We start from the raw sequence: 10,251 nt of genomic DNA on the forward strand, positions 1-10,251 counted from the left end.
TTGCTTCCGAGAAATAACACAGGGGGGTCTATGCAATTAACTCCTATTTCTCCTATAAAAAAAGTTGTCCTTATCGGTAACGGGCAGAAGATATAATGCGCCGCCGCCAGCCTGAAACTTGAAAGATATCAAAAGAAATTTAATGAATGTATACACTATACATTAAGGAGGAGTTAATACGAGTTACCACGAAAACGCTTTCTCTTGCAGCAAAAATCACTATATCAGCACAAGAAACTTGTTGAACTTGTAACTTGATAATGTCGATTCTCCTCAGGGGTGATTGACAACCCTACAAGTAATATAAGGCAAAAACCAATTAAATTACTACTACTGAATATTTCAATTTTTCCATTTTTTTTTAAAGGAATTGAAATTAATTTTCACTTTTCAAAAAATCTCGAATATCTTTGTGGCCTCAATAAATTGCCACGTCATCAAAAATCAGTAACCGCTTCGTCACTGATCTGATCTTCAAGTTCTGAAACAATAAACTATCACAAAAAAAAAAGAAAAAGAAAATATGGATACTTAATAAAGCTCACTGCTTAGTAGGCACGTAAACATTACACGCGTCGAACAGCTGGACACGTGTCAGCTTCCCTGAAACCCCAACAACCTCTATATAAACCCACCATGCAAACCAAACCAAACACTCACTCATTATCTCCAACAACTTTTCAAATCGAAGAAAAAATCAATTTTCCTTAGCTCAGAAAAACCAGTCAAAAAGTTTAATTCTTTTCCAAGCAGAAAAAAATGTCGTCCGAGCAGAAAAGCTACCGCGCCGGTGAAGCCAAGGGCCAAGCCCAGGTAATCTTAATTAAACACACACACAGTAACACACATTATTGCGTGTATGTATGTATGTATGTATATATAACGGCCATATTTATATGTGTGTGTGCAGGAGAAAACAGGGCACGCAATGGACACGATGAAGGACAAGGCTCAGGGAGCAAAAGACAAGGCTTCAGAAGCCGCCGACGCGGCGAAGGGGCACAGCCGTGAAGCCAAGGAGCAGACTGGGGGTTACATGGAAGCCACCAAGGAGAAGGCTGCCGGCGCGGCTCAAGCCACGAAGGAAAAGGCTTCGGAAATGGCTGAGTCTGGGAAGGAGACGGCTCAAGCCGGGAAAGAGAAGACCGGCGGGATAATGCAGAAGACCGGCGAGCAGGTGAAGGGGATGGCTCAGGGGGCGGCCGATGCGGTCAAGCACACCTTTGGGATGGCTGACGTGGACGAGGATGAGACTCGTGTCAAGAGGGACTATTAGTTGGACAAGATGAAAATGGAGGGGCTCTTTTGTAACTTCACTTTTTTTCTTTTTTCGTTTGTAAGAAAATCAAGAAACTCCATTCCCTTAGAACTTGTTTTGCTACTTCTAAGAGAGGTGGGAGTTTGCTTTTCAGTTTCAGTTTCGTTCAATAATGTTTTATTTCAGCTGTGAAATGAAATTGCTTTTGTTATATTATATTTCGGGTTTTCGGGTTTCGAGTTTTCAGAACTCGTGATGAAATTTTATTTGACAGGTGAGATCTATGTATGATAAGAAGAAAAAGCTACAGGAAGGGGTGATTTTGTCAAATTAATAAAAAAAATCTTATAATATTAAAGATAATTTAATATTTTATAATTTTATTTAATATGCGACACTTCAAATGAAGTGGAGGGGGTAATCGGATTTCATTGGAGGGTAAATTATAACCGCCCTGATGTAAAGACTAATTACAAAAGAACCTCTCATTTTCCGATAAATACACCCATGCCCTTGAAATTGTAAATGTATTACATTAACACACTTTTGTCGGGGTGAATGTAAGAAACTTATAAATTGCATGGAGTTGGATGTAATTTCTGAAACAAAAGAGATTTTTTGTCATTACACTTTACCTCCGAGAGGGAGGTGGTTGTAATTTATCCTATAAAAAATAATTGTATTGCCTTGTCCGTACAGATAATTTTTCAATTTTTTGAGTACCAACTCCAAAAATTATTGAATCAATTAAACATATAACAAAATTCAATTATTATAAAATTATTTGAGATGTTAATTCAGCTATTACACCAAAAAAAAATAAGAAAAAAAAAAAATCAAATCTCAGTTAAAGAAAAAGAGAATGTAGAACAAAACTTTAGCATATGCCAATAATTCATTAATCAGCAAGAACAGATAGAATAATAACTTTAAAATATACAATATGTCAACACCATCTCATCAAATACATTTTCTTTTGCCAGTAAAAAAAATGCTCATAATCTATCTTTTTTTCCTCCACAGCCGCATAAGTTGTTTGTCGTGGTGGTGGTGGTGGTGGTGGTTGCGGTGGTGGTGGTGGGGGCAGGGGGGGTGTCAAAATTTCAAAATTGTTATGCATGACATCATCCTCAAAACAGCTTCAATCCCTAAAGAAAGGGAAAATATCAGCATATCATCAGCCTTTTCTCATTGATGGTATATAAAGACGATGTATAATTTTATACTAATCATAAACAACATGAAAAGTGGTTATTCAATTGAATCTCGTTACAAATTATTCGATTCCCATCTATTTTCTTCCCACTGCTCGTAAACCCGTAGCACTGAACGTGTATTAACTAACACAAACAAAGACATTATGGAAGAACGTAGAATATATGTAACAGATTGTTGTACATGCCACAGGATGTAGTTGTAGTATTTGTTGCATTGCTCTTCTCAGTTTTCAATAGTTAGGGCAGACATACAAGAAAACAAAACATGTGAAAGAGAAAAAAGAACTTCGAAAAAGTTTCTTACCGAAGTGTTTGAGTTTAAGACCACAGTTATTTCTTGTTGCTCGTCGAGCATAGGTATCGAAGCATATACTCGTTGGAAGAGCACGTGTCAGCCAAATCTTGATGTAACATAGTAATTGCCTTCTGCAAGGATTTCATAGCAGGGGACAGTTTTCTCGAATTCTGCTGGATAGAATCGCCGTGTGCTTTAAATAGTTCCTGCAAAAACCAAAATACAGCGTCAAAATCTAACTTGCAGATAAATACAACGCCGAGGTAATAATTATCGTTAATTGATATAATCACCTGAGACCATTGCATTACAAACTCCAAATGAGGGCACTTCTCCAAAAGCTCTGCCAAAGCCTCAACCAATCTCTGCAAGTATCTAAACGGAACCGACGAAGCAACAGCTGGTATATCAGAAGGAGCCACAGCAACTATGCACTTCTTTATCAATGCATCTTCATTCATACGAAGACTGAGTATCAAAGCTATTCTCGGTTGATCGTTTTTCAGAGCTGCATCAACCGCCTGGGCTCAAAGAGATAAAATTAAAGTTAAATTTATTGCAAAATAATAGCGAGTGGACGTAACTAATAGTTAAGCTCTCACCTCTGGTGTAACATCAATGTCAAGATCAGTTGGGTCGAATATGAAAGATTCGTCCATTGAATATAACATCACCCCTTCTGTAGTTGCAGCTGCCCAGCTACGGCCAGTCGGTGCAATTCTCAAGCACTTGGTTCGGACAATTGGCCTTCCATTGTTGGGCATTGAGCCTGGCAAGTCGTATGCCAATTTATCGCGTATTTGTTTATCCACGCCTTCCTCTGTGTCACTGTCGTGGTCATCTATCAAATCCAATGGTCCCGCTTCTGTCATGTTCTTTGAGTTCAAGAAATCAAGAACCCCGTCTAAGGATAGATTCTGGGTTATTTGGAACCTCCGCAACAGTACCTGTTATGATTTGTACAATGATATATATATATCTCAGTGTAGTGTTGAAAATAAATGCTTATTTCCAAAAGTCGGATGAGTTTGCAACTTCTTTAATTTTAATTTGTCAGTTTAGAAGTTGTAGGTGTTTTTTTGTCAAAGGTAATAAATAATAATTGACTGTATTAATATTACCCGCCAATAGAACGAAAAAACTAAGGACAAACAAATAGTAGTTTCCAGTAAGAACCTGAGTTGATAATAAAACTAACCTGGTCAGCAACATCGTACATACAAATGTATTTACTACTTCCGCCAGCTAACATGTAGCTACCATCAGCAGAATAGGACAAACTTGTGAAGCACTTTCCAGCAGAGGAGTTAGCAGACGACCTACGATCAGACATCAAACGCCCACCTGAAATGTCCCTACGACCTTCAATTGTGAACATCTCCAAGCCTTCTATTGGGTCCCAGAAATGAATCAGCCCATCTAGCGTGCTACATGCCAGCTGTTTGCCATCCGGGCGGTAGACAAGTGTAAGAATTTCATGCGTATGATCGAATTTTTCAACGCCACCTTTTCCTTCAAAAATGTCCCACAAACGCACACTTTTGTCCCAAGAAGAGGAAGCCAAGATAGCCTGCATAGTAAACAGGAAACTTATCTTCATTAATAGGCACAAAACGTAATCAAATTGACATCATCTTTACATAACCGAAGCAACTTACACTAGTGGGAGAAAACATTAATCCATGAACAGGACCCTCATGGCCGCTGAGAACATCTAATAACCGGCCTGTGTTCATTGACCAGACAAATATCTACAAGCATTATTGAGTATTGCCTCGTCAGTAAAAAAATCACGGAGCAGTATGATTTTAAAAAAAATGTATTTTTTTCGTAAATAGTAAATATCAACACCTCGAATGAATCAAGAGTTCCAGCACAAATCACTTCACCGCTCTGATCTGAGGCCAAGGAAACAAATTGCTTTGGTGTAGGGGTTACAAAGGTTCTAAAGTTCCGATAGCGGATCAAATCCCATGCACGAACAGTCCCATCCAGAGATGCACTCAGGAGACAACTCTTACCAGCTATGAAATGAAGTGCAGTAACAGAATTTGTGTGTTCAGAGAATGTTATAAAGCAGAAGCCTGACGAGACTGTCCAAACCTGTCAATAATTAAAATTCCAATCTTTTTAGCTTAGATATATGTACAAATTCGAAACTAAAAATTTGAGGCTAATTGCAATGAAACCATTTAGGAGTGCACAATCATTGTATATTCGTGTATAATGGAATTCATTTTGTGAATATAATAATTGATTGTATATTTCACCACTCCCATCGAAATGCAAAATGCTAATGCAATAGCTAACTGATCAGTGGACTTTCATGTACCTTGATTTTGTTATCATCTGCTCCTGTAGCCAAAAGTTGCGAATCTGATGAATATGCAAGGCAATTCACATCGAAATAATGCCCCTGCTGCTTTAGAATGTAACTCTCCGATTTCCACTCCCACACGAGCAACTGACCAAGCCTTGCACATCCAAAAGTCAACCAATTTCCGAGATCATTAAATACAGCAGTAGTGATTTTCTCTCGCGAGATTGATAACAAGTGAATGCACACAAAATCAGGCATCTGGTAGAGAGCAAACACCCCATTAGAGAATCCCACAACCACCATATCAAGCCCCTTGTGATAGTCGCATGCCGATAACTTTGCGGGAGCTTGCATGCAGAAGTTCTTTTTTAACAGTTCCCATTTCATCTTATGCAATGCTGGCCCGTTTGTTCCATCCATTTCATCATCTTTAGCATCGATTTTTTTCCTTTTCTTCAAATTAACTTCATTTCCATCTTCTCCATCCTGTCCCTGCTCTGGTGTACCAGGAGACTCTGGATCCGAAAAATCTCCGTCTATTTCATTAGGTTTACCATCACTATCACTATAACCCCAGCTAAAAATAGCTCCATCACGCGAAAAAGTATAAACTTTCGTAACAACATTAGTATTCTTATTAACCCCGAAAAATGCACCTAGAATCACATCTCTATGACCCAAAAATAGAAACGGCTTCGTGTAACTATTCTTCTTCGCATTCCCGTTTTTCAAATAAAAGAGCCTGGCCGTCAAATCTTTCGACCCAACAACTAAATAATTTGAATCAGGGCTCCAATCCAGAGATGTAATCCGATCATTACAATCGGCGTAGGTCTTAATCAGCTCGAAGGGGAAGAATTCCTTTTTAAACCCCGGGGCACGCCATACCTGGAGGAGTTTTCCGGCGGCGACGGCTATGAACTTGCCGTCGGGGCTGAATTTCGCGTCGGCGACGGGATGCTTGAAGGAGATGCGGTGCAGAACCGCGCGGCGGGGTAGGTTTATGAATAGGCAGCGGTTGTTCTCGTCGACGGTGAGGAGAAACACACCGTCGTGCGAGGCGGCGATGCGGCGCAGGTTGGTGGAGGCTTGGCAGGGTAGTGTCAGGGTTTCGGATTTTTGGAGGTCCGTGACGGCGACGCGGTTGCCGACCGGTGAGATTAGTAGAGTGTTGTTTACTACGACGGCGTTTCCACCGCGGTACGGCGCGCCTAGCAGATTTTGAAACCTGTAATTCATGGTGGGAATTCTGTGTGTGTGTGTGTGAAGAAACCCTAATTGGAGAAATTTGGCGGAAAAGGGGTTTATGCCTTTGTTTTGCTTAAACCCTAAACCAGAGTATGCGAAGTAAAGGAAGCACGTTTTTGAGGAGTTGTCGCATTTGAGCAAGTAGCGTTTTCTTTTCCGGACAAGATAGGTAGCATATTAAATTTGGAACAATTATTATTAGGTAAATTACGAAAATCCCCTAAACTTAGACTAAATAACGAAAAACACCCCTCTATCAGTAATAACCAAAATCCCCCTTTGATTAACCGTTGATCGAGTTTTTTAACAGAAAATGTGTACGGTCTATTATACATTATATTAAATAGGTGAGAAATAAAAGAAAATATCTGAAATTATATAAATTTTATTCCCTGAAATAAAAAAAATAAAAAAAAATCCGTGAATAGGTGGAGATAATTATGGGTCAAGGGATTTTTGTAATTATAAATAGATAGGTGGTTTTTGTAATTTCATCTAAGTTTATAGAGGTTTTCGTAATTTATCCTTGTTATTAATACATTTGAATTGATAAATTCACATTTAAGTTGATATGTTATTTCTAATTTCATAATTAATTTGCCACTTGTCCAATGCAATTTACACATGGGTGTTAACGAGTTGAGCTCGAGGTATAACACTTGCAACAAAAACAAGAATACTATATTATTATCAAACCATAATACTCACAGGAATCTTACACAGCATATTCCTCTTTCATAGGTGAAAGTAAATAGTAAATAAAAATTACAAACAAACAAACAAACAAACAAAATTTTATTTTTTACTTTGAACTCAAAACTGTAGAAAAATATTAACTTTTATTTATTACTCTTCAATCCACTTTCTTGCAACTAAATTTTTTAAAGTATACTCTCCCACCCTTGTTTTATTATTTATTATTTATTATTACCCTTTTGCCACCACACAACTCTAAAACCCCATCCTTGTGTTTAACCAATGGCACACCTCATCCATCTCCTTCGGCACCGTATAATGCCCGATCCTATATTTCGAGAAAAAAACGAGCAAAATTTCAATAAATAAACTTCTATAAAAAATATTCAAGATTATAATGAAATGTCTTAAATACCCTTCGTAGGTTTTAAATGAGAGGTTCCGGAAACCAGCTTGGCTCAAGACATGGTACGACTTCTCCCCGTGTTTGTGTGGGACCACTTCGTCGCCTGTTCAAGAAACTTAATATTGTCAATCAATATTCACTTAATGCATGTAAGTATTTATTTTTTATTTTTTTTATTTGACACTTTATTGTATAGTTTTTCGAAGTATGAATTGCGTACAAAGTCCATGCGACAGCAAAATCGGTAGCGATGCAGCACGCCTTGTGGCCTCGTGTGATCCTTCGATTTTGTTCCTCACAGTTCTGCAATTGAAAAACCGACGGTCAAGATTAGGTTTTTAAAAAAAAAAAACCCTATACAAACTCGACAAGGGTATTTTGGGAAACGACAGAGTAGAAGCTGACCTGGCACCGGGAAGCCAGCCACTTAGACCAACAATGGCCCTGAGATTAACAGTGTAAGGATAGCCATTTCCATATCTACCCTGAGCAAAGCACGTTGCCGAATAAAGCGCAGTTGCAGCACCCATACTGAACCCTCCGATACCGAGTTTAACTGTAAAAAATTACACAAAATTAATTAATTAATTTGGTAATTACTTAAATTAATCACAATTAAACTCTTTGATTTCGTTACGAACAAATGTCTCACATAATATTAATAAATGAAACCACTAATTTTAGTAGAAAAAATATAATGTTCGTACTGTCGTTTGGCTCGGTCGACAACAAATTAGCAATGTGGGCCGACGAGGCGTCTAAACCTTCGATATCATCCGGACAATCTTCGGTAAGCTCTCCCACATCGAACCCTGATAATAAAATCGCTCGTTGAACAAGACTTTCCAAAAAATAAAAATAAATAATTGCAGTATTTATTTATCTATGACATCGAAATTGGATTTTTTTTAAATTTTTTTTCCGACTTACAAGCAGCGCAAGGAAATCCACCGAGTATTGCCACGGGACGAGTAGGAGCAGTAGGGCATATCCATTTTATCTGTGCACAATTTAAAGTTCAATAACCGAATAAATAGAAATATATAAATGTATATATATAGATACGGAAAATAAATAATGCTTACGTTCGAAAGTGGGAGATTTTCCAAGAGTTGTGACCAGCTGCAGAAATAATGTTGACATTATATTAAAAGAATAATCCTAAATATATATATGCTTCACCACATCACCAACTAGTGGTCCAAAAGAAACATAAACAGGTGAAGAATATATGATTTTTCTTACTAATCGAAGAATTCAGACAAGACAAACGATACAAAGCATAAAGATCGATAAAATGCTTATGTATTAAAAAATCATCAATTCGATTAATTTAGGAATATTCTCAAAAATCGAAAACCTCATATATATATGTATACATATTTGTCTACCCCATTGACATTCTGTGCTGTTATGAACAACTTTTTTTCCAACACTTTTACCCTTTAGTGATATAAAGTCCACTTATATACACAATCCCTTTCTCATAAAGTATATACCATCGACACAATTTCGTTACCGTAAATCGTTGTAAGAAAAAAAAATCGAAATTCGCATACTAATTAATTCAAGATTGTCTGATATAATGAACATAAACTTCAACTAGAAGCAGCCCTCTTTTGAACCAAATTATTTGACATATTTCGAACTCGAAAACATCATTGTAATTAGATTAAATAATCTGAAAATTGATTAAATAAAAACAAGAAAATAAATATGATGATGATAATAATACCTGGAGCCATTGTCACCAAGGCCATGCAGCCAAACTATTGTAGCTTGGTGTTTACCTTTTGGCTTAACCACATAAGTTCTCCCAAATTCAATTCTTCTACCTGCTCTGCTCCCTGAATTTAAAAAAATAAATAAATAAATAATATTGTAAACACTTATTGAACCATAAAACAGAGAACTAAAAATGTATTACTTCAAAAAAAAAAAAAAAAAAAAAAACAGAGTAATTTAATTTCACAGATTAGAAGGCAAAAAATAGCCCTAAAAATGCAGTCTTTACATCAAGAACACATTTTTATCACACAAAATGCAGATATGGGGAGAAAATAATGAATAAAAGATCAAGAAAAGAAGAGGGTTTTGTTTGTTTTGGGAAACTAACCAGAGCCCATTGATGGATTTGAATAGCTCATTTGTGTGTTTGCAACAGAAGATATGAAATTGAGTGAAAATTAAGTGTGTAATAAAAATGAAAGGAAGCTTGTAATGAAGACAAGTGTAAACTGGGACAGAGGCCTATTTATACTCAAATGGGGTAGGTTGTAAATGGGAATAAAACACGTATGTGTGAACCAGCTGCACATTGCCTAGAAACTCAAAAAGATACAAGAGAGAGAAACTCTAGAGAGAGAGAGAGAGAGAGAGAGAGAGAGAAAGAGAGAGAAAGAGAATCCATGATAAGGAGAGGGAAAGACAATGACAAAAAGAAACCAATCTTTTTCACCACCAAAATTAAATACAACCCAAAGAAAAAAACCCATATAAAAAAATTTATTTTAATTTATTTTATATTATATATATTAAAAAAAGATAATAAAAAGAAATAATTTTTCGATAAATTAGCCAGAGCCGTTGAGGTTGGAGGGGTGTCGATGAATAGCATAGGGGAGAGAATCTATGCTTACATCTTCCAGCTTCAAGAATATTTTCTGAAAACAACAGGGGGGAATAATTAAAATTAATAAATTAAAATTAATAAATTAAAAAAAAAAAAAAATCTAAGTTTCAATCATTTGTTTATGTATTTTATGATGATTGATGGATGCCCATTATCTTGAATGTGAAGTTCAACTGTCA

The 10,251-nt window shown here is 36.7% G+C and overlaps 3 protein-coding genes across 3 annotated transcripts; 1 reads left to right on the forward strand and 2 right to left on the reverse strand.

Annotated features, from left to right (window-relative positions):
- Positions 1-505: 505 nt before the first annotated feature.
- Positions 506-1,469, forward strand: LOC105975612 (uncharacterized). The gene is made up of 2 exons (XM_013000808.2): positions 506-813; positions 911-1,469. The coding sequence occupies exons 1-2, from the start codon at positions 760-762 to the stop codon at positions 1,274-1,276; spliced, it is 420 nt and encodes a 139-aa protein (XP_012856262.2). The 5' UTR covers positions 506-759; the 3' UTR covers positions 1,277-1,469.
- Positions 1,470-2,126: 657 nt separating this feature from the next.
- On the reverse strand, positions 2,127-6,500 carry PWP2 (periodic tryptophan protein 2). The gene is made up of 8 exons (XM_013001119.2): positions 5,103-6,500; positions 4,622-4,873; positions 4,429-4,521; positions 3,969-4,340; positions 3,373-3,717; positions 3,064-3,291; positions 2,780-2,976; positions 2,127-2,406 (listed from the first exon to the last, which is right to left on the reverse strand). The coding sequence occupies exons 1-7, from the start codon at positions 6,327-6,329 to the stop codon at positions 2,806-2,808; spliced, it is 2,688 nt and encodes an 895-aa protein (XP_012856573.2). The 5' UTR covers positions 6,330-6,500; the 3' UTR covers positions 2,127-2,406; positions 2,780-2,805.
- Positions 6,501-6,997: 497 nt separating this feature from the next.
- LOC105976113 (alpha/beta-Hydrolases superfamily protein) lies at positions 6,998-9,884 on the reverse strand. The gene is made up of 9 exons (XM_013001404.2): positions 9,557-9,884; positions 9,176-9,287; positions 8,526-8,562; positions 8,371-8,440; positions 8,148-8,252; positions 7,846-7,996; positions 7,661-7,743; positions 7,450-7,543; positions 6,998-7,362 (listed from the first exon to the last, which is right to left on the reverse strand). The coding sequence occupies exons 1-9, from the start codon at positions 9,585-9,587 to the stop codon at positions 7,290-7,292; spliced, it is 756 nt and encodes a 251-aa protein (XP_012856858.2). The 5' UTR covers positions 9,588-9,884; the 3' UTR covers positions 6,998-7,289.
- Between the last annotated feature and the right edge of the window lie 367 nt (positions 9,885-10,251).

This window comes from Erythranthe guttata, chromosome 9 (genome assembly GCF_056151865.1).
Source record: "Erythranthe guttata isolate IM_541 chromosome 9, IM_541, whole genome shotgun sequence".
Taxonomy (NCBI): Eukaryota; Viridiplantae; Streptophyta; class Magnoliopsida; order Lamiales; family Phrymaceae; genus Erythranthe; species Erythranthe guttata.